The 25202-nt window shown below is 36.6% G+C and overlaps 1 protein-coding gene across 2 annotated transcripts in view; it reads left to right on the top strand.

The window, feature by feature from the left end:
* Kitlg (KIT ligand) overlaps window positions 1-16911 on the top strand; it is an 85107-nt gene extending 68196 nt beyond the window's left edge. For both annotated transcript variants that reach the window (XM_046419342.2, XM_046419341.2), the window contains 4 exons: window positions 3552-3661; window positions 4312-4379; window positions 5464-5540; window positions 12443-16911. In XM_046419342.2, the coding sequence (XP_046275298.1) occupies window positions 3552-3661; window positions 4312-4379; window positions 5464-5503 (218 nt within the window). In that variant the 3' untranslated portion in view covers window positions 5504-5540; window positions 12443-16911. The remainder of the gene's footprint in view (window positions 1-3551; window positions 3662-4311; window positions 4380-5463; window positions 5541-12442) is intronic.
* The last annotated feature ends 8291 nt before the right edge of the window (window positions 16912-25202 follow it).

Genomic DNA, 25202 nt, shown 5'->3' on the forward strand with positions numbered 1-25202 from the left:
ATACTATTTATACAAAGAGAATTACATGTACAATGTAATAGTAACATCCTTTATGCCAAGTAAAAATATGTCTAAGAGTTATTTAAGTTTGAGCTCCTTACAAACTGTGTAAATTATATGGAAAGAAATCCTTACCTTGACATTACCCTGTACATCTTCTACAAATAGTTTTGAACCCAACCACCTGGACTCACATGGTGCCCGTAGCTCTTGGCTTGCTGTGTGACCTTAAACAAATTACTTAAACCCTCTGACTTCTCAGTCAATTGGCAGGTGATGACACCTCCTTCACAGAGTTTCTATGAGTTGTAAATGAGTTAGTACACGTGTTAGAGGTGTTAGAGGCATGCCTGTCATCTAATTAAGAGTTCATCAGTGATTATGAGAATGATTTGATGCAGTAAGACCTCAGATCAGTAATTATTATAAGCACTTGGTTTGGGATCTGCATCTAGAAGGATTTGCCTGTTTCCTAAGCACCAAAAGACCCATGTTCATTGGTGTGGAGTTCCTAAGCAGGCTTACTCTAAAAAGAAGTTTAGCAAGATAGTCAAACTGGGGCCCTTTACCACTGAGCTATATCCTCAGCACTTTTTAATTTTTATCTTTGAGACAGGGTCTCACTAAGTTGCACGGGCTGGCCTCCAATATGTGATCCTCCTGTCTCAGCCTCCCAGATCGCTGGGATTAGAGGTTTTCATCAACACACCTGGCCACAGCACTATTTGTTTTGCGTGTTCTATTTTTCTAGTTTTCAATTATTATTAATCAAATTAGACAAGTCAGTTCTTAAGCAGTTTGAACAGTGGACAGTCTCAGTAATAATGAGACACAATTAATACAGTAATAACCCAGGAGTTTGGGATTACTCAAATCTTGTCCAGATGAGCTCTCCCTCTCCACAAAGTCTCTGCAACCAGTCTTTGGATAAAAGTAAATCTTTGCTACCACCATTTGGGTTTTGAATCCAAATCCCCTTCATATGGGCTTTGAGGCAAGCAATTTTAACCTCATCAATTCCTAGTGGCAAGAGTGGGAGTCCTCCCTGAGGGGTAAGCAAGCCTTTTATGATAAAGTGTTTGTTTTTTTCTGTCTCTGCAAAAGGGACCTAGTATCCCTGCAGAACTGAAGCCTTATGCATTCATGACTGAAATAACAAAAGTAAGGGTAACATTGACCTCTATTGGAAATAGAAGGCGCCACTCAATAGCTGTCAATTCATTCTTCTCCCTGTTTTTAGAGTCCCTGTCCTTTCCCCTGTCTTCTAGGAAGACTGTTGCTGCAGTATTAGCCCATAGCCTAGGGATGGAACTGTCAACTGATAGAAGTCACAGCACTACAGAGAGGAATGTGTGCTTTCCTTAGCAAGGACTCCCTCATGGCTGAGTTTGAAGCCCCTCCTTTAGCCCCTTCAACCTACCTGAGAAAGGCTCAAGGTAGTGAGTTCTAGAACAGCTCACCATCTGGTAATGTCTCTATGCCTTTTCTAGTGAGCCTGGTCTTTCTCCTGGTCTGAGTGGTAAAATCCAAGACGCTGGTTTGGCCTTTGGATAGAATAGGAGGAACAGGATGCTAGGCTGCCTTGATACCAACATCTGGTTAACCAAGCATTAGTCATGGAGCTCTCCTTAACAGCATCTTAACTTAGTGGAATTTTCCACTGGTTTGGGGGCAGAGTATCAATAACTTCCTTTGTTCGTTCTCTGTACATTGGTTAGGGCCTCTCCAGGAAGTCACCTAATCAAATTCGTCATTATTATGCACTCAACAATCCCAATGGACAGTGGAGACCACAGCAGGCTATTCACCAAGGAGCTTCCCAGAAACAAAGAACCAAATTATTTTAGATATTAATATTAAAATTCCTAAAATGGTAGTAATTGCTTTAAGCCTGAATCTATTTTCTCATAGAAAACACTTTTATAAATGGTACTTACATCCCAGACTATTTTAAGGAGGGTAATCTTCCTTAAAATAACTAACTTAATGTGATAATCAGTACTGCTTCAATTGTACCAAATCTCATTTTATCATTCAAGTTTATTTTGGTGAGAAAATTTATATTGAGGTCTAATTTGAGGTGCCTGAAACAGCATTTGTGGGACTATAAGATTTGTGGGACAAATCTGGAGTAGGCCAGAAGAACTATTAGTTCAGTCTCAAGGAGGGGATTCTTGATTAGGTAAATGAGGACCCCACTTGCTGTACATCCCTACCCAGCCCCAGGTACTTAATACTACATGCATATTCCTCACCATCCTCTCCCCTCCAACAACCACACATGCATGTGAGCACACATGCAAACATCTTATCAACAGAGTCTCTTTGGAAACAGGAGTCATGTGATCAGGAAATTTTCTGCTCCCAGCTCACAGATGCTAGGGAGTGGGAGGTGGGAGGAAATGGGCAATTCCTGTTCTCACTACAGTAGATAACACCTATATGCTACCTCTTAGATAAAATCCATGAGTTTATCTTTCTCCCCTTGTAGACATTGAGTAGCACACACAGTAAATTCGTTCTTTGTATTAGGTGTTTTAGGTGCGCTCGATGCTGACCCAAATACTGGTGAAAAATCAACTAGAAAGAGTTACTTTACCTTGAGTTAGTTTACATTTTGATCATATAATGATTGGGAAATTTATAATTTCTAAATTCTTTGAAAGAAAACATCAAATTTAACTCTTACAAACCAACAAATATGTGTGTTTCCAAACAATTTGATCTTTGTAAGCAGGCATACAGAAAAATCTGTCAACATTTTATTTATGTTTTATTTAATTCATGAATCACTCTGCCTATCATAGAAAAGGGAGGCAGGATCATGAAAGTTGTCCCAAGCCAATCCTGTGTGTCTTCTTTGTCACTGTTACTTTTTTTGACATACTTATTATAAGGCGACCCTGGTGGCTTCAACCATTTTCTGTTATATTGTTTCAAGCTTTCCCATGTAAAAAGTGAAAAATTCAACCAGTAGACCATCCATAGTAGTTGGCATTCAGTAAGTGTGTGTTGAAGGTATGAATGAGCAAATAACCATAATTATAAGCATGAAGTACCCAAATTACTATAACTACAGTATACATTTAATGACTTTAAGATTTTCAGCCAGGTAGACTTCACTGAGTGTATACAGACCCTAATCCAGCTTTTAAAATGTTATCTTTAAAATCTAGGAATAAGATGGCAAGAGTGAGAAAGTGAAAAGACATTAGAAGATAAAGACATAGATAGAATTGTTTGATAGAGAACCCTTTCACCCCTGGAAGTATGCAAAGGCTGTGTTCCATGTGCATGAACATTAACCAACTTAAATCTCTTTCTCTCTGTGTGGTTTCTTTCTTTTTAAAATGCATTCATCTTTTGGAGATTAATGGACTTACATTGTCTTGCAAAAATAAAACTCAAGAGAAAAAAAATCAGACTTTTGAGTACTTTAAGCAGATATAGGTCAAGAGTACATATGGAAACACTTGAGAACAACCACAGGGTAAGAGGAAAACCTGTAGGATGGATCCTCTGGATTCATGACTGTGTTCTTTAAATCACAGGGAAAGCAGCAAATTCCATCGAAGACCCCAGCCTGCAATGGGCAGCCATGGCTTTGCCAGCATTCTTTTCTCTTGTAATTGGCTTTGCTTTTGGAGCCTTATACTGGAAGGTAAGTTTGCTATTTTCCTCTTGATCAATTTTACATATTTATTTGTTCATACTTTATATACATATCACTAACAATCTTCCCTTTTCCAAAAAAAGATCCTGTTGAGAAAACAATGCATCTTACCTTAACTTATAGTCTCAACAAAATTTAAATTTTAGAGAAGTTTTCACTGTTCCTCATGCTTTGGAGATAATCCCTCTGGCTAAGAACACCTGTAGTCTACAGCACAATGCTTAAAGAACAGGATCAGGATCGGGCTTAAGAGTTGAACTAAATATAAAAAGGAAGAAAATATGATGGGAATCATACAATATGCGTAATAACCAAATAAATGCCATTTGCATTAGTGCTCTTTTGTTCTCTTATTGAAGCCTGTCTGAAATTATAAAATGTGCTAAATCATTATGACTCCGCTTTTAGAAATGTCTTTTGAATTTGATTACTGCTCAAATCTGACAGTTTCTTTTTTTACTCTTTCACCCCAACATCCTAAAAATGTTGAGTTGATATCACATGCACTTTTCATAACTTTTTGCTGCAAAAATATTTTGCATGCTGAAAAAACTGTTACAGAACTATTGACATTAAGATAAAAGACCACCTACCTCTTAACTTCATTTTTATAATATATGTCTTTGCTCTTTTTCCAGAAGAGACAACCAAATCTCACAAGGGCAGGTGAAAATATACAGATTAACGAAGAGGATAATGAGATAAGGTATTGTGTTTTGTTAAATGTGTTCACAAGCAGGCTCGACATTGTCATTACTAGGTATTGTGCATGCACATGCTCATTACATCTTTGAGAAGTTGTTAATCTTATGATGAAGGTTCGTGATGTGTCCCAAATCCTCTTCTATGACTCTGACCTTTCACTGTCTCTTCAGCCTTACATTATTTACCTGTATAACACCTTCTCATAATTATCTCTTAGGTACCTTTGCTTATTCTTTCTTTTCTACACTATCACAAAGAAATACAGTTCTTTGGCCGAGTCATCTCTGTCACTCTCTGTATTATTTGTTGTCTAAATTGCTGCCACAGAATCTCTAGCCCTTCTAAATTCAGTCTTTGTTATATTCTTCCTTAAATCCTTGTCTGAAATGTCATTTCCTCTTCAAAATGTTTTTATTGACTTTCTCTTGCTTACTTTATATGTTTTATGTCACTCTGATTTTAAGAGCCTTTAACTTTTCTCAACATGCATTATTATAGCTGACCTTGATAACTCTTGTACCATACTCCATATCTCCCAGGAATAATATTTCATTTTTATTTACCTGTGGTTGTAATTTTCAAAATGGATTTTTGTGTGTATGTTGTACTGTGGGTCAAACCCAAGGCCTTGCCATGCTAGTCAAGTGTTCTACCAGCTACATCCCAACCCTTTTTATATTTTATTTTGACACAGGGTCTCACTAAATTGTATGGGCTGGCCTTGAACTTGAGATCCTCCTCCCTCCACCTCCCAAATAGCTGATATGAAAGCCAATGTGCCCAGCAGTTTCAACATGTTACTTTCTCTCATTGTGTCTGTGTCTATGTACACGCATATTAAGTGCACATAAGCATCTTTAGTATGTACTTAAAAGAGTTTTTTTTTATCTTCTTGGGAAGACTGTTGAGACAGATAAAGTTACCTTCTTTCCTGTAGTTGTATTTCTGAAGTTAAGGTTCCCCACCCAATTTTGCAGTGTTTTGCTACTTTATTTACAGATAAATAGCCTTTTACAATACCCAGATTATACCATACTTCAGAATCTCTGACTGAAAGCACATAAAGAATTTTTCTTGTTTTTCAGTATGTTGCAAGAAAAAGAGAGAGAGTTTCAAGAAGTGTAATCGTGGCTTGTATCAACACTGTTACCTTCATACATTGGTAAGTTTGTACAATTCAGGCTGAAATATTTAGTAAGAACTATATAACATCTTAGAGGCCATAATTTAGAAACAAACTTTATTGTTATATCCTCTATCAAGCAGATGTCAGTATTTTAACGGAAGTTGTAACATAATTGAGTTGTGCATATCTTACTCTTTGTGTATTCTCAAGTTTTCAGAGATAAAGCAGGGTTAGTCCTGATTCATCTTATATGGGAGATATACAAAAAAATTAACAGCTGACATTTACTTGGAGTATATTTGAGGTTAAAAAAACTAGACAAAAGAAATAGAGCAAATTAGGAGTAAAATAAAATATGATTAGTAGAGGAAAAATAAATAAAACCAATTTCATTTAGGTGGAACCACCATAACATGACAGTGTCAACATTTGATAGGTGCTAAAGAAGAGAAAACCAAAAATGTTTCTCTGCCACTTTAAGGAAGAGGAAAAAAAGTAAAAATATTGTACAGTCAGCAGAGTAAAACTATCAAAAGAAAGAGCCACCTGTCACATGACTGGTAGTAAGTATGGCTCATTGCAATCCAGAGAGCAGGATGCACTGAGGATAAACCAGTGACAGATACCTGCTATGCTTGTGTGGTATGGGGAGGGACTGTGCAAGGAAGGAGAGTAAGGCTTGGCCCAAAGGGCCCAATGTTCATCATCTCCTGACCTGTCTATTTTCCCTGCTCCCAAGCTGTAGATGTAGTTAGGGGACACCTCAATGGCATTAGTTAGATCCAGTATCAATTCATGTCCTCCCCAACTTCCATTTCTGCTGCCTGGCTCTAAGTGTGCTCTTGGTCCTTGAATCCTGAGCACATCAACTCAGTGGTATACGAAGGACCTTGATTCCTCCCTGCACTGCCTGGTCTCAGAGGACCGTGCACTCTTGGAGCTTATTCTCAATGCTGTCTGTGCTGAGCCTTCCTCTTCCTTACTGACCTTCCAGCTTTCACTTCTGTCCCAGATTCAGACATTTATCTCCAGATTGAGTCTTCCCCCCCAGGGAGCTGGGCTAAAGTCTCTTGCTTCCTCTAGGAACTCACTTTTATTGTTTTAAAAGATCATTCTTCAGCCACTCAACATAATATGATATTGTAATTGCTGAGCCTATTTCTTGAACACTTAATCCTGTTGCTGCAAACACTTCTTTATTTTCCTTCAATCATAGCGTCAGTCCCTGTGTCCAAAGCATGGATAGCACTCTCTCTTTTCTATTCCCATCTTAGCTTCTTTCTTGGCTCATTTTTTTTTTCTATTCTTTACTGGACCCTTTCTATTTTCTAGAGCAATATTAACCAACCAGAAATCATTGTTTTTCTTGGCAGCCCTTTTCTCTGTCCTTTAATCCCAACTCAAGCCTCATTATTTCTTTCCTGCCCTTTCAGTTTTCTTAAGCAAGACGTCCACAAACCACACATTAAATGGCTCATTGGTTCATAAAAGCTCAATTACTGACCTCTGTTGTTTGGATTTGGAAGGCATTGTGGGGATTCTGTTTGGGCACACAGATTTTCAGTCATGTGACTTTAATTGTGGCATTTGTCCTGTGACATTTGGAGAATGAGTTATGACAGGGAAACCCAGGCCACCTGTTTAGGAGGGAGAAAGAAGGCATTTTTTTTCTAAATTTATTTTTTAGTTGTAGTTGGATTCAATACTTTTATTTTATGTATTTATTTTTATGTGATGCTGAGGATCCAACCCAGGGCCTCGCACATGCTAGGTGAGCGCTATACCGCTGAGCCACAACCCCAGCCCAGAAAGAAGGCATTTTAAAACAACATAGTCAAAAAAACTTATGCATATTTCTACTAGTCAGATAGCATGCAGGGACAGGAGCTGTATCTGCCTGGCTTTTGCTGTATCCTCAGCAAAATTGTGTTGTTTGTGCATTGTCGACACTTGATAAATGTTTGCTAAATGAGAGACTGAGTGAATGAATGAGGCCTATATAAAAATTTAACTGAGTGGTAAGGTAGATAGTTCTGAAGTAGGGCTTGTTTCTATCATGTGTCTGTGTATATATGTGTGTGTTTACTTTGTCGGTTTTGGTCAATGGGACAGTAAGATGTGCACATCAAGGAGGAATATAGTTATATGAGAAGTCTACTGTTAATTTTATTTTCCTTAAAAGTATGAAATATTACTTGTAGATATAATAAATCAAATTAGACAAGTAAAAGAAGCCCCAAATTGTTCAGAAATAAACTTGTCATACCTACTGAGCAGTTAATGTAAAATGGATGGTGGTTGTTATAAGTCAGAAACTGATTCTCCTTCATAGAGTCCCTTACTCCATCTCTACAAAGCCCTCTCAAGGGCCAGCGCGGATATCTCCACTCCACCCCCCAAAATCTGACTTCCCACTATAAGGAATCTCTATTGTGACTCAGGTTACATTTCACATGACTCATGGTTACTTAGACATTTTGTGTCTTTTTGAAACCATAAGCTCTCAGAGAGCAGTATTTGTTTCTTTTAATTTTGGAATTCCACTAAATCATATTACTTATACTTTGTACATACCAGTAGTGAATAAATACTTGTTGAATAAATGAATGAAGAGATGAATGAATATCTCAAAGAATGGTAATAATAATGTGAGCATAACACTTATGAAAATAAAAAGACAAACTTGAGTATTTATGTGGTTAAATAAGAATTCAAGTGCTGAGAGAAAAGTAGGGAATAGTTAGGGCAGGGAAGCATCTCGTCACCACGAACTGCAAATCCCAAAGTCAAAATATGTGTATATCATTTTTAACAACTTATTGACTACCATGGTATACAGTAAAGCCTACACTGTGGCCTGTGCCAATACAGGTTAAAAACACTCCAGGGGTCTTTAAGTCTACTTAGGTAAGATTGTGATACAGGGAGAGGCTCAAGAGAGCAAAATATGATGTGCAGAACAGGAAATCATCCAATAATAGTAAAAATAGTAACAAGTGACAAGATAGAAAAAAATGTGGAATTGTAATTATTTATTTTAAAAAATTAGTTGTAATTTAGATTGTAATTGCTCTCTTAGTTAATGAGGAAAGGGAAACACAGGGAATGGCTCAAGTTTATGATATGGATTTCTCCTTGAAATAGAAATTCCACTAACTAAAAGCAAATCAAGGCAAACATTGGAACACTAAAATATAAATCATATGGAATAGTTAATTCTCCAAAGGAAATAACCCATAATTTGGAAACAAAAGATTAGAAGGATCTAATATTGAAATATAAGGAAAGAAAATGGAAGGAATTAAGTAATGAGCTAGAAACAAAAATAGTGGCTTCTACTGAAATTGTGTTTATTTGGCATCAAACATGAAAACATTTACATGAGAAATTAAGGATCTACTTTTTTCACCTGGCTAATGCCAATATCCATATGTGGCTGTGTACAAGATCTCTTCGTGTATTCGGTTGTATGTAGCACAATTTAAAAGAAAGAAAATCTAAATAACAACATTAAAAGCTGTATTTATGTTAGTATACTTTGGGAAAGTTTTGCTCTTTATTCTTCCACAAATGTGATTATAACAAACTTTCATATGCGAATTGGTGGACACAAAGCTTAATGGGATCGAGTTATGTCAAATTGTATAGCCTACAAAAGGCAATAAGACATATGTATAATAACCAGTTCTAAAAGTAAACTATAAGATTATGAAGTTTAGAAGATAACTAAAGGAGTTGACAAAATGCAATCAGAGATCAGAGTTGGAGCTTCTGCCTATGGTTGTACACGGTGTGAATCAACTCTAGATGTTGGTGTGGATGGCGTCCCTTAGAATTATTCCATACACAAGCATATATGGCTCACCTTATTGAAAGGGACAGAGAAATCACGAGGAACAAAAGGACTTTGTTTTGTCAGTGATGGAGGTGGCATTAGGTCTTGGATGATTGGTAAGATTTTATTGTTTCTAAGAAAGGGTTCACCTAGATACTGCAAATGGCATAAACTAAGTCAGGAAGGCCCAAAAGTATAAACTGTTTAAAGGTCACTTTGTACAGCTGGTCACACATAAAAGGTTAAAATGCTGAGAAGAAAGGTGGGCATCATTTTGAAAGGTGGTCTTAATTCTAGGACTATAGCTTATGTTCCATCAGACAATCTAAAGAGCTGTTTGAGAGGTTAGAAAAGAGGTAGGTGACACAGTCACAGCAAAGGTTTAGGAAAAGTAATTGGGATGGTTTAGCCAGGATGGGAATATTTAAGTGGAGGATAGAAGACTATCTAAGAGGCCCTGTCTTCCAGTTGGATGTAAGAAAATGACCACCTGAATGGACATAGGAAAGTATAGACAGTTTTGGAGATATTGCAATAAAAGAATCATCAACAAATCCTAGGTTCAAATGGCATTTGAAGTTTGACAGGATCCAACAATGATTTGGGACCTAGCAGCTAGCAGTGTTATTGAAAGAAAAAGGGAGGTTAGGAGAAGGTGTTGATACATATCGTTGAAACTGACCAGTGGCCAAATGTGTCAGTTGAGATTTGGAATTTGGGAATCATCTACAAAATTTCTTGAGACCTTGAGAGTAGGACTCAGGTCCTTGGTTACAGAGAAGGCCCAGTCCAGTTTATAATAAATGCAGCATGTGCTCAGTTAGCAGTTTCTTGACTTACACAGCCTGGTAAGTGGAGAAATACATTCTCATTGTAGGTAAGGCATGTCGAGAGATTCATTTAAAAAAAAAAAAAAGCAAGCTAACATGAGAAAGTAGATCTTAGAAATGGAATAAGGACAAGCTCAAGTCAAGTCTGGACCTTTAGGTCACAGGATTTGGGAATGGTAGATTCCCAGTTATCAAGATCTCTGACTCTTTACCAGAGATTTTCTAAAAGTTTCTTGAGCTTTGGGAATGGTGTTTTTGAGCTTTCTTTCATAGCCACATTATAAAGTAGAGTATTAGAAAGGGTTAGACCTGAGTCCAAGTCTTGGATCTGTAACTTAACTAGTTATAGGATCTTAGATAAGTCAGTGAGTGTCTTTTAACCCTTGGTTTCTCATATACTAAAAATGGTATAAACTAAATCAGAAAAAAAAAAACAAAACTACAAACTGCGGTCAGAGGTCACTTTGATATTTGGTCAACAATGTACCACATATTTGATGGTGGTCCCATAAGATTATAATAAACCTAAGTGTGCAGCAGGCTATGCCATCTTGGTTGATACAAGTATGCTCTATGATATTTGCACAACAACAAAACCACCTAATGACTCATTTCTCGGAACACATCCCCATCATTAAGCGACACATCACTATATCATGAGAGGATAATAATACTCATCCTGCTTATTGCATGAGGTTGTTATAAAAAAAATTCAGGGTATCATTACAAAAATTGTAGTTTAGTTCTATGTGAAAGCAGTTTTCAGCCTTAAAGTTTGTTTTCTTTACTAGGGGACCCAGGGACAAAATCAAAAATAGATTTTCAATCTTACTTCTTTACATTTAATTAACTCTAGAATCTAAAATTTTTTAGACCTTTAAAAAATAGTCTTTTGATTTTTTAGATTCCCTTTTGCTTTTCTAACATGCTTTATTTTTAAAATATCTTCTATATTTTGATTTTCTGAAGTTTTAAAGTCTCTTAATTTTTCTTTTTGGATTGAATTCTGCTTTCTTACATACCACTTCTCTAGTTTCTAGACCTCTCTGGTAAATTAATATGAAATAATATAGCTTTTTAGATGTATGACAAAAATACTAAAAGTACTGCAATTATTATTCTTCACACTATGAAATTTTGTATATATTTTGTGTAATGATCGCAATATTTTGAAACCAGTAGTCGTTGAGTTTAGAATTGCTTAATAAGCACAAAAGTAAGAAAAGAGAGTATGTAGGGAAGAAGAGAAATGCAAAACAATTTATTTAGCCGACGTGATTGAAGATAAAAATGAAGGCACTCTATAAATTTTTTAAAAAGTAGATAAGGATGTACAAAAACTTTACTGGAAAATTGAAAATCCTGGAAGCTCAGTGGTTTCCCGCCACTGAACAGGTAAAACACAGTATGTCATTTTGTGCTTCCCTAAATATAATAGGTTGTAGTGATGCCAAAATGAAACTCTCCCGGGACATTGTCAGTGTGTAGTGCCAGGATTTCTTTTTTTTTTTTTTTGAGTGGAAATATTAAAGGAGATATTGGTGCTGATATTTCCTCTGTTGGGAGAAGTGATTTGTAGAACCTAACTAGATGGTCAGGATACTGGAGCTGCTTAGTGACTATGAAGCTGTTAGTTGTCAGTGGCCTCTGACCTGCTTCTCTACCTGTCCCAGGTATCTGTTTCATGTTATTCCCTCTATCTAGACTTCTCCACTCTTCATTCTCCAGACTCTGCTTAGTTCTTCACTGCTTCTCCGCACATCATTGGTCTATTACCTTTTGTAGCCTTGCTAGAGAAACTCCGACCTAAAGAGATTGATAAATCTTTCATCACACACACTGAGATAACTGGTGGTGTCCCTGAGATAATTGGTGGTAAGAAAGCCAAAGGGAACTCATGTGTCCATTTTTATGTTCAACAAATATTTACTGAGTGTATACTATGTATCAGGCCACTGTTAATAGAAGTTGAGGCACAACAGTAAAAATGATAGACAGTTCCCTGCCCTTATGGAGTTTATATTCTAATGGAAGGATGTAGGCAATAAATAAGATCATTTCAGATAATGTTAAGTGTTCCCAGGGAGATCAGAGAGGGTGGGCTGATCACTACAGCTAAGAAAATAATTTATCCATTTCTTTAAGGTGAAGTGTAACAGATTATAAATCTGTTACTCATTCTGGGGCTTTGTATGAATTTAGCTATTGAAAAAAGAAGGCAGAAAGAAAACACACCATAATCTCTCTCTCTTTTTTTCCCCCTTTCCCTCTAGGCTGGTAACAGTTCATGTTTGCTTCATTAATGAAGCAGCTTTAAACAAATTCCTATTCTGTCTGAAGTGACAGACCTCATCTTTATCTGTTCTCGCTACCCATGACTTTATATGGATGATTCAGAAATTGGAACAGAGTGTTTTACTGTGAAACTGGCAATGCATTAATCATCTATAAAGAAGAACTTGCATGGAGCAGGACTCTATTTCAGGACCTGGGGGTCTTGTGGTCTCATTCAGAACTTGCAAGTGATGATGGGCGAGAAAGCATGTGTCCCAGTCTGCAGGCACCATTTTTGCGGCTCCAGAAATGTCTAAGTGCTGAGAAACCACACGGCTTTACTCTACAGTTACCACCTGAAGCCTGTAGTCGTTCTGGTCTCTGCAAGTAGATGTCAGCCGGGATAGTAGGGGGAATACATTTTTTTCTAAAAGGGATCTAGAAAACTATCTTAAAAAAAAAAAAAGAGTAAAATCTCAGTTGTATCAGCTACAGTCAGGTGTGGGAAGCTGTGGGAACAGAGGGGTTGGAACAGGTGTTCAGTCTTGTAGTTCCTGATTAAAAAGAAGGGTCTGGTCCTGATCTCTTCTGACACAGACATGCACACCCATATCCCACTAGATTCATGGACATGGTGGCTGGCTGGTTCTATCTATGCAGGGGAGTCAGTGCTGAATTAGAACCATAATGCTTTGGCATAGGGAAGACTCTCAGCATCGTCCCAGGAAGAATCTATGAACACTGCCCAGCAGAAGAATGTTCCCAGGAGGATCTTTGGCACCCCTCGTGAAGTTGGCCTTTTCTCTTGACCATTCTATAGCATGTAAATTGTGTTTGCAAAATATATTATGACAGGCTTATATTCTAAAACTATCACACAGTTGTGTAAATGGACTTGAGAGAAAATGCTGAATGTACAAAGGTCCCATTTTCAATTTCCACCATGGGAGAGAGTAAAAAGTAAATTACGATATTTAGCATCTAAGGTTAGAAAACCATACCCACATGCTAAATGGGTATTGAAAAACTAGGTTACTTGGCTTTTACAAGAATGCAAGGAATCAGGAAACTTTATTTATAGTGTAATCACCATTATCTGTTTAAAGGAACCATTTATTTAAAATCAGGCACTCTATATTCATTAAGGTTTATGGATTAAAAATAAACAAAAAGAGAGCTTTATGTAGTTATGCATGTCAGTTTGCTATTTAAAATGTGTGATGGCGTTTGTCATGTTAAGAGTGAAATCGGCAGAATTCCCAATATGTAAATTGTACTTTTAAGCCAGAATTTGTAAGACATTATGTTAATTCCCCTGGTCAATTTTTTAATAGTTGAAAGAACTTCTGACTAAAATCAAAGAATGATTTTTCTTAGAGTTTTTACTTTGATAAGGTTCTTCTTGCAGATCATGAACAAATACATAAAAGAATCCAAAGCTTTTCATTCTAAATCCTTGTGATAACACCAGTGCCATGTACTATAACCATAAGCTGACCATTTTCAATGTAGTTATACAAAAGGGCATGAAAAATTAACTGCTAGCTTTCCTTTGATTTCAAAGGTCCAAGAATTTCTAGTGTAGTTGGATTGTAGCTCGTCTTCACAGCTAATCTACATACAGTTTCAGTACGTGGCCTTTGCTCTTTTTTTATACCAAAGAGCTCAGCTGATTTCTAGGGTCCCTTTCTTGTCCAACGTGCTGTGCTTCCTCAAGTGCAGGCCATTTCTTTAAGATACAATCCAAGTGCATTGGGAAGCTGCATTAACTTATTCAGTCCCTCAGATACCCCGTGGTACAAATGATTAGTAATAAAATTAGAGATAGTTTAATTGCTGAAAGGACCTAGCTCAGTGTGTGGCATTGATTGTTTTGAGGAAAATAGACATAGGTTAACATGAGTTTTAGGTGTAGGTGGTATATAGATGGAAAAGATTGATACTTCTCAGTCTAATAGCTTGATTTATTTATCCAGTGGTTTCAGTTTCCTTGGGCATGTGAAAATGCTATTTCCTAGCTTGAGAGTTCCTTAAATATAGTTTTGTTCTCAAAGCTAGTAGTTGGATTTTAACACTGAAGGACATGATAATAATCAATAGAGCTAAGTAAACAAACTTAGCAGGTTATGAAATCTGACATGGTAAAGAGGGAAGAGTGTATCCTGTCTATTAAATGTATTGGTTCATTGAGAGTTACATGGATTGCCAATTTTTGAAACACTAAAGTATAATAAAACGCATGAATAATAGAAAAATGCTCAACATTATTTTGGATGCTAGCTGCTTGGACATTAACTATGTCATATCTGCTTTGAGATTAAAAATTACATATATGTAGATATATAAATAAATATATCTTTGCTTATTTTATCCCATATGTGTTCAAATATCCTTTATTATAAATTATGGAAAACTTACACTGAGATGATAAACCATGAAATCACCTTTGAAATTGGTGCCATGTATCTAATAGTTCTCTCTTGTAATATTTCAAAATTGTCTTTTAATTAAAATGATCTCATATGTCTGCAGATTCTCAATTATACTGAAAGCTCTGCACCTCTTTGGTAGAAACCACGTCTGTAATAAAACAGGCTCTGTGATAAATGGGGCCTGCATGCCCAGTGCTAGTGAAGTGATCTTCTTAGATATGGTTTTATAATCTAATGTGCTTGCCACACTGCCACTTTTAATGAGTCAGAGGCAAATTGATTTTTTATTACAATAATAGAACAAGTAAACTAGCTCTTTAAAAAGGATTACTTTTGTGAAAAAATGAAAATATGAACAAGTATATGTCCACAATGAAGTATTTGCTTTTAGTAAGAACTAGACAGACACATTTCACTGAGCATTAAGGTATCTAGAGAAACTTTGTAGCATATTTTGCTATTCTAATTCTAATTGGGGTTAGAAATGAACAGAAAAATCCATTCTGAAATCATGGATATTTCCTAATGTCCTTCTACAGCTAGGTTTTGGTTTCAAAATCTAATTCTAATATGGAGCTTCTAGTCATTCCGTATCTATTCTTCATTCAGAAATGTATCCTTCATAAATGCAGTTTGGTATAGTGATATGGATGTTGGAAAAGATTTTCAGGAGCCTCTACTCTGCCTTTGTGGCAAATGACCTTCCTTCTTTTGATCTCATTTTTCAAATGACCTTCCTTCTTTTGATCTCATTTTTCTGTTCATCTGTACGGTAAACTTGGAGGTTGCTTCTCTTCTCTGAGGGTGAGTCCTTATTGCTTATGATGGACAAAGCAGAAAATAGAACAGAAACTCTCCCATACAAACATCCAACTATGATCTCTGAATAAGCATCTTGATCTTAAAAAGTCATTGCTGGTTTTTTTTCTAATGTAAATAGGGTCCATTAGTAAAAGTGAAATTCAGTCTCAAGTAGGGTGAATTGGGTAACCATTTACATGAGAGATGGCTTTTATCTTTGCTTAAATAAATATTTTGGATCACCTCTGAGGAATGAAAACAAGTAGTACATTTTAGTAAGGAAGAGATAAAAGGAGATGCATATAACATTAGGAAATACACCAAATTAAGCCTTTAAATGACCTTATTTTATTGAAAGCTCACAGTAGAAGATGTAAGATGCTCATAAAGTTTATACATGCCAAAAGATATTTTAGGACCAATATATAAAAGGATAATCCATAAATTACATTTTAGATTTGGACGGTGGGACAAGAATTTTAAAGTGAGCCAGCTTATCTTTGAAATAACATTATTTTGAAATTGGCTTTAAAATATTTTATTTGTGGAGTTTGATCACACAATTCATAGGGTTGCTGCTTTCCATTAACTAATCTTGAAATGCCTTTTTAAAGACAAATAATGGTATTTTCATTTTATAGCAAGGTGTTTCAGAAGTAATCCATATTAAAATGGATGCTTATGATCCTAAAATGTTTGCTAAGCATTGTAAAAATGTACAACTGCCATCTCCAACTACATTTTATAATGTTATTTTTTAATAAAATTAAGATAATAATTGTTGAAAATAAAAACCATGGTGTTTTCATTTACTTGATTTCTGACCTGTAAGACTTAATGTAATTTTCCAATTGAAATAGCCTATTTCCTGTACTCTAAGGATCAATGTGTGATTATAGTGTCCACTTGCCACTGTTTTCTAAATCATTGGACTTGAAAAGTATTCAGATATTTAGATGGATGCACAGATGTATCTCTAGTTCAGTCATAGATTGGAGTTTGCATATTGTAATGTAAATGTATGTCAACACTATTCTAAATAGTTTTATTATGACTGAAGTTTAATTAAATAAAAAAGGTTGTAAAATGTGATGTGTATGTGTATATACTGTATGTGTACTTTTTAAAATAGGTATGTGTCCTGACCCTTTTTTATACAGGTTTGACTTTGAAATTACATTATATATACATATACTTTATTGTTCTAAATAAAGAATTTTATGCACTATGGTAAATTTGCCCTATCATTTAATATCTTAAGGAGATCACACATGTTCACAGCATGGCTGGGTATCTCGCTTATATTCAGCTTACAAACTTAATTCCATATTTTCTATGTAAACCTTTGTCGTCAATCTACATTGTAGAAATATGGATAAGAAATTGTAATTCAATAAAGTCATTAAACTAAACAAAAGTAATCCAGGAAGATAAAGGTGTTTTAACACTTGATCTCAAGAGTTTTATAACAATTGGGAAAGATATGAAAATCAATGTAATACAAATGAGGTCACACTAAGTGACCACTTACATGCAAAACTGAGATCCAGTTTATGTTCTGGGGGACACAAAAGAAGGAAAAACGATGCGGAATTGGGGAGACGTGATAAAGTTGGTGTTCAGGCTCAGACTTATGAGGATAACTCTAACTACAAATTTTGATAGAAAATGAAAATTAACCCTAGTCTTAGTAGCATTTTCCAAAGCAAAACTTGTAAAATTTCTCACCTTATTCTATCAACTCAAACAGCCCTGTCTTGAGCATAAACTGTATAAAGAGATAAGAGAAGACTCTTGGATGCCACAAAAAGAAATGCAGACACTATCTTAGGATTCAAAAGAATGTGTGCTACTGAGAAAAGGAATGGCAAGACCAAACCCCATTATGGCTTCTGTGGTTTAGGCAGTAAACAAACATCCTGCTTAACCCCTAGTTGGTATATGACTCTGAAGACCACATCCTGCATCTTTATGACACCTTACTTATTTTTTTTCATCACATTATTGAAGTAAAGTTGAAGTACAATAAAATGCACATATTTGAAGTATAGAATTCAATCAGTTTTGACAACTCTGTAACCAACACAATTAAGATAAAAAAAAAACATTTCCATTACTTTTTTGAATTTGAAATCATGTGGCCTTTGTTTCCTGCATGATTTATTACACTAGAAATCATCACCTTCAATAAATGGGATGGATTCAAAATAAAAATCTTCTTGGCAAAGGAAACAATAGCATGGAGAGAGAGCCTACAGAATGGGAGGAAATCTTTACCCCATGCACCTCAGATAGAGCATTCATCTTCAGGATACATAAAGAACTCAAAAAAACTTAACACCAAAAAAACAGATAACACAATCAACAAATGGGCTGAGGAACTGAGCAGACACTTCACAGAAAAAGAAATACAATCAACAAATATATGAAAAATATATTCAACATCTTAAGCAATTAATGAAATGCAAATCAAAACTACACTTGATCTCACTCCAGTCAGAATGACAATTATCAAGAATACAAGCAACAAAAAATGTTGGCAAGGATGTGGCGGAAAGGGAACCCTTATACATTGCTAGTAGGACTGCAAATTTGTGTAACCACTGTGAAAAGCAGTGTGGAGATTTCTTAAGAAACTCAAAATGGCACTACCATTTAACTCAATTATCCCACTATTTGGTTTATACCCAGAGGACTTAAAATCGGCATATTACAGTGATGTGGTCACATTAAAGTTTATAGCAGCTCAACTCATAATAGCTGTTATGTATAACTAATTAAAACAAATTTTTAAAAACGTGGCTAAGACAGAGGTTCTTTGGTTTTCTATCCCCTTTTTCTCCTTGCACACTTCTGGCTCTAATTTGGCTCCTCCGTTGCCACGGTAGCCAACAGTTTCAGAACACAGACTTCTGACAGTTCCTCTTAGTCACTGGACTCAGGATCTGAAGGACTTCATGTAGCCTGTGTCTGCCTCAGGAGTTGGCAGCATCTCTTTCCCACAGGAAGTCAGAAAAGCCAGACTTGACAGAGTCTCCAATGTGTGTGTGTGTGTGTGTGTGTGTGTGTGTGTGTGAGAGAGAGAGAGAGAGAGAGAGTCATTTGTGTGTATTCTCTTCCCCAGTGACCTACTGGTGTATCATAGGAAATGCTGGACTAAAGATGCCATCAGATGATGGGAGGATAGACATTTAAACAGCTGCATCTTTTCTAGAAAGTAATTTAGTATCAAATATCATAACTTTAATATATTTGTAATCTTTAATCCAATACCCCAACCTATAGGACTATGAAAAGAGGAAGAAATTTGTGCATAAGGGGGTTTACTATTATTAATGAGACCATTGTTAATGGTCTTAAAAATCTAAGGGCCATAGGTCACCTAAATCAATGATCAATAATAAGTATTCACCAAAAAGAATTCATGAGAAAGTGATTAAGAATTACAAAATAGCCATATATATGTGTTTCCTGCAGGCTGTGCCATAAAAGTTACATCTCACTTTCTTTGATATGTCATCAATATATATATGGATGTGTGCATACATGTATAATTTGTACACATATGTATATATAAAGAAAAAGAAGATTATAAATGAATGCATGAAACTGTTTTCCTGATGGTTATCATTCCCCCTGGATGGTGGGATAAGGGTATTTACTTTCTTTTTTTTTACTTTCCTGTATTATTCATGTTTTATACAACTATCTTTTATGATAGGTACTTCTTTCAACTGTAGTAAGAAGACCAAGCAAGAGAGGTATCAGCTGGTGATACTCAGTGCAGAGGGTTATTATACAATAAAATACGTTTTTAAAGGGGAAAAACTGCCTCTTCTGCCCTTGACTAGAGAGTGCAAATATAGGATAGTTATGAGTGGATAAAGGAAAAGATATGATTTGCTAAAGTACATGACTCTCTTCCCAATATCACCTGCTAATGTTTTTCTTCAAAAGTTTCCAGTGTTGAGGGAGACTGGGCATTTGAGTCCTTGGACTCCACGGGAGACTCATCCTTCAGCACCAACTTCCCTGACATGGAGCAATGCATTTCAGAATCCAAATCCAACCAGAGCCTCTCTGTAGGCTGTTTCCCCTATGAGGACAGCATTGACTGTGAGGATACCATACCCTGTGAAGATGTGACTTCTGAGGGTTCTTCCTACCACTTCCTCCCTCCGGTCCAAGGGGTCAGGGGAACCAAAAGTGTAAGGAGACCCCTGAGGAGACAAAATCAAATTCAGGACAACTCAGAGAAGCTTGGCAGAGAAGCCATCAAGGTCTTGGATGCCTATCTGTCTGGCACCATGAAGACTCAGTAGCTATTTGGGCTCTAAAGAAAGAGTACCAGAAGGTGGACAAGTGCCCCCAGAAGAGGATAAACCAGACCCTCTGGGACCTGGATGATCTAATAAAAAAATCTTAAGCATTCTGGACAATCAGAAAGATGACCAAGGCGATGACCCTGTGCTCTCTGGTGCCCCTCAGGAGGAGGAACTCCAGCCATCCAGCAGTGTCTCTCCTCATATCTGTGAGGTCAGTCATCAGGAACTTGAAGCTTGTTAGAACTTGCCCAAGTGTAAACCACCCGAAAATGGAGACATCAACCAGTTCCTAGAAGTGCCTCCTGGGCTTGAAGATGATGAAATTGTTGAGGTGAGCACAGAGCTGTCTCATCATAGAGCAAGGGTTAGACCTGGTGGGGGTGCCAGGCTGGACAGCATGGAGTCACTGTACCTGCTGTGAAACAGAGGTGGACCCCAGTGTCTGAGCAGATGAGCAGTGGGAGAAGGACAGCAGCAGTGTGGGGGAAATGCCAAGGAGCACTGAGAGAGAAAAGAGAGGGGAGCAACAAAGAGGAGGATTAATGATAACACAAATGTGTGTGTGTGTGTGTGTGTGTATAATGATTAATGAGTACTGAAACTTTGCATTTTCAGTTGGCTATTTTGTTAAAAATATAAATCAGATATCCATAAATGAATCGATATTGATTCCATTGCTGTTGTCATTGTAAGTCTCTAACTCATCCTCTTTGTCTTGGCAGATGGAAAGCCAGATAACCAGCACTGCAGAGACTTCCTCAGTCTCATCAGAGCCTTTGAAGGGGGGAGGACATGCCTTCAGATGAAGAAAACATGCTGTCTGAATTTCGGGTTTGGCTCCCACTGGCTCAAGAAGCGAGTGGTCTCCTCCCTACCAGGGAGAAAGCACTCCCATTCTGCTGGCACTAAAGAGAAGACATTTATTTGGAGGCAATAAAGTCCAATCTCAAGAATCTCTGTAGTTAGGAAACCCTATATACCCAGAATTTTAATCATTTTGATAGACCCTACTGTACAATTACCATGGTTTTATGATTTCCCAATAAACACAACAAATGTTCCTGTTATTTCTTTCTTCCTCCTCTTCTAGCATAACATCTGGGCCCAGGTTGAAAGAATGTATGTTGTCTGGAAGATCGAAATTCATTCTCAGGACATTTTAGGTAGTATTATTCTTCCTAAACAGAAGGCAAGATTTTTTTCTTTCTCCCTATACCCCTTCTTACTGTATTTCCCCCCTTTGGTCTATTTTTCATGCATTTAACCTCTTTTATCATTAACTCATACCTACACTGCCAGAAGGGAGCAGGACACCTGTGACTCCCCCATGGCTGGATGGTATTGGTGGAACTTCTGGGCCTTGAGCAAGTGGCAGCAGGTAGTGAGTCACTGGCAAGTTCACTTGAAGCAATAATGTTCAGACTCTCAGAAAGCAGTTCTGATGACCCTGGGGAATCAGACTGGTTCTAGCATGTTATTCTAAAATGTTCTGGCATGTTGATTGGTTCTAGCAAGTTGGCTGGCATAAGTAGTCCACGGAGGAGGAAGGTAAGGACTGTGGATGCTACTGCATCACCCTACGCCTGGTATTCTTCATTCCTAAGATGAGGGAGATGGTACCCCAGACCTCGGAGGGTTGTTGGGAGAAGGAATGAGATCAAAGAAGCCCTTGATAAATACTGTGGCTTCTGGTTGTGGTGGTGGTGTTCCTGAGGATCTCCCAGGAAGACCTGATTCAAGATGTAGCCAACAGAAAGATTTGGAGTCAACTCTCATGGAGCTATTTCCTGCACTAAAGCCATTTGACCAAAACTTAAGGTTTTCCGCAGATCTTGATTTATCCAAGTCTTCTCTCAACCCACTGCACTGTGGTCTCTGAAATTCCTTTGCAAGTATCATTAAAATTGTCCCCACAGGTCAACTTCTTTGAGGAAGCTTGGACTCATCCTTTTTGCTGACTCTTCCTGTGTTGCCAATTCACCTCCCCCACGGCCACCATCATCTTCCTCACTCACCCACAGGTTCCCTTAAAGGTGGTCCTCTTCCAGCTTGTACTATACCCTGGTGACCTTCATTGTTCATACTGTGAAAAGCCTGAGTATTTAGTCTTAAAGGCCTTCCTTTCCTCTGTTTCACCCTCCTTATCTCCTTCCTGCCTTCCACAGACATTGAGCACATAAAAACCTCACTAGCTGAACATACCAAAAAAGATATCTGGATCTTTGGGCTCAAAGGGTTTCTTATTAAGAGTTAAAGCCATATAAACATGACTGTAATAGGTTGTGGGTGAGAGTAGTCTGTAACAGGTATAGGAAGGTCAAGAATAATTCAACATGGGAGGCTTGATTTTGAAAGTTTTCATCTAAAGCATCACATGAAATACATTTATATTGGTATTTTTTCCCTGCATTTTTTATTGTTGAAATACATATAAAGTCTACCACTTCAATTGTTTTTATGTGTGCAATTCAGATGTATTGTTTATATCCCTACGTCCATATGTTTTATTCCCAAAGCAAAGCAATATATTAATATAAAATAGCATTAAAGCATGCATAAAGTAAACATTAAGTTGAGAATAATGTATGTGAGAGATGTGGGACACAAAGGGAACATCAAAGAGGGAAAACATGGGCCTAAGTTTTATCTATAATGTACTCTTATTAAAAAATAATGAATTAAATATGGCAAAATGTTAGGGCCTGACAATCTCAACTTTTATTATATCATTTTCCATATTCTAATGTATTTTTCTTATACCTTTTTTTATCTTGACTCAGTTTAAACTTCCAGAGAATTTGGAAGCAGACTGACAGGCATCCATGTATCCCACAGCCCACAGCTCCAATGCTGACATCTTACACAACTAGCACAATAAGCAGACCAGGATGTGAACTTTGGTGCAATACCATTAACTAAGACAAGGGCAATACTGGAATTGCCCCAGTTCTTTCACTAACGTCTTCTTCCTACTCTCAGATCTCATAATTCTACATCATGCACAACCAGAAGAATGAGAAGTTATACTCCATCTATATATCATGTGTCAAAATGCATTCTGTCATGTATAACAATAACAAAAAGTTTTTTTAAAAAACGTTGCTTTTGGCAAGTCAGGTGACTACAGATTTATTTTTTTTAAAGCAGGACAAAACAATTTCTTGCTACTAATTTCATCATGATGAATACCTATGTTTTTAGCTTTTCACAGCACAAATATACAATATAAATCTTCCAAAGAAGTTTCTCACCTCATTAAATAAATATAGGTTGCCAGTAGAAATTTATTTACCAATCATGCTTGGACTCCTTGAAAAATTTTGTTTGCACATGTTCTGCCGATCAAACTTATATTGGTGAATGCCTCTTTTCACACGCCTCTGTACCATCACAGAGCACCAGGGACCTTACATCTCCATCTGCATTTGTTGCACCCACTCTGCCCCTTCAAAAGCACTGAAATTTCAAGTTCTCTGTAATCCATCCTGGTATGAAGACCTGCTAGTAGAATAAATTCAGGAGCCGACCATTATATTTCCCCTAATTCAGCTATGGATGAATTTAAATCAATTGTTTTCCTCTTCCTGGCATGTTTACATATAAAGCTTCCAGCTGAGATTTAAAGCTCTAGGTTTTTAAAATTTATGGTTATATAAAACACAGATTATTTCCCTTAAACTTTTGTAATTGTACAGTCCCATACTGTTAAGTGTATTCATGTTGTTATGCAGCAGAGCTCCATAGCTTTTTTATCTTGCAAAACTAAAACTAAAACTCTATACATACTGAACAACAGCTCATCCTTTCCCCCTATCTCTACCCCTAAGTGACCATCATTCAACCTTTTGATTCTGTGGATTTGATTACTTTAGTTGCCTGATCTAAGAGGAATCATGGACTATCTGTCTTTGTGGCTGGCTTATTTCATTTGACATAGTATCCTCAAGGTTCATTGTGTTGTAGCATGGGACAGGGTTTTCTTATTTTTCAAGGTGGAATAATATTCCATGTGTGTACACCATATTTTCTTCATCCATTCATCTACTAGGGGACATTTAGTTTGCTCCCACTTTTTGGCTATTACGACTAGTGCTACAATTAGCACTTTGAGATCTTTTTTTCCATACTTCAAAATATATAACTAGAAGTGGGATTACTGGATCCATACAGTAATTCTATTAATAGTTTTTTGAGTTATCTTTATTCTGTTTTCCATAGTGCTCTATACCATTTTACATCCCCACCAACTAGAATGTTTCTTACATATTCATATTCATATTCATGTCCTAGATAATATTTATTTTTCTATAATATATTATAAATATTTTCTTTTCAAATTTGAATGTTTTTTTAGTTTTCATTATGATGTCTTTTTTCTTATGATAGCTTTGTGTTTTGACTTAGTTTAATACACCATTTTTCTATTTTCATTTTTCTTCTAAGTCTAAGGACATAAAACTATTGTATTTTTTAAACAAATCTAAAAATATTTAGGTATTTATTTGTAATTTATTTTTTAGTATGGCAAGAGGAAACTTTATTTTCCTTATAAGTATTTAGTTTTCTTCTCTGGTTTGGAAATATCATTTCTGTCATACAAAATTCTCACATAGAGCAGACATTTCCAACACAGTGGCCATGGTTTCCTGCTTCCTGACTCTGAGAGTTAGGAAGTTAATTCATGCAGCAAGCATATAACTGAATATATTAAGTGGGCAAAGACCATCATAGTCTCAGTTACGACCAAGAAGGGATTGTAAAATAAATGAAGAACACAGAGCCTTGTTTGGAAGAGATTACCATCTACTCAGCAAATACAAAATACCTGGTAATAACAAATACCAAGATAATACCAGTAGTAAGAAAGGATACCAAGGACAACAACATATTTGTATATAAAGTACAGATTCCAGTGCTGTGGAATCCCCTGTGAACCATCCGTGACTCCCTGGGCGGGGGGGGGGGGGGGGGGTGAATTTTGAGTGATTTTTAGAATGTAGAGAAAACCACTGCTTGGTTGGAAAGTACAAGTCTAAGTTGGAAAGTACTAGTCTAGAAGGTGGTTAAGGATGAATACAAATAGAGGGAACTTTTGCATGTATCCATGTAGAGGTGATAACAAATAAGAAAAGTGTCAAAAATGAATAGATTAGTAAATTTAGTAGACTAATAAACTAGACTAGCTAGCAGGCTAGTAAAAG

Source organism: Marmota monax, unplaced genomic scaffold (assembly GCF_021218885.2).
Source record: "Marmota monax isolate L192 unplaced genomic scaffold, Marmota_monax_Labrador192_F-V1.1 WCK01_AAM20220418_F8-fsc00036, whole genome shotgun sequence".
NCBI classification, from domain to species: domain Eukaryota; kingdom Metazoa; phylum Chordata; class Mammalia; order Rodentia; family Sciuridae; genus Marmota; species Marmota monax.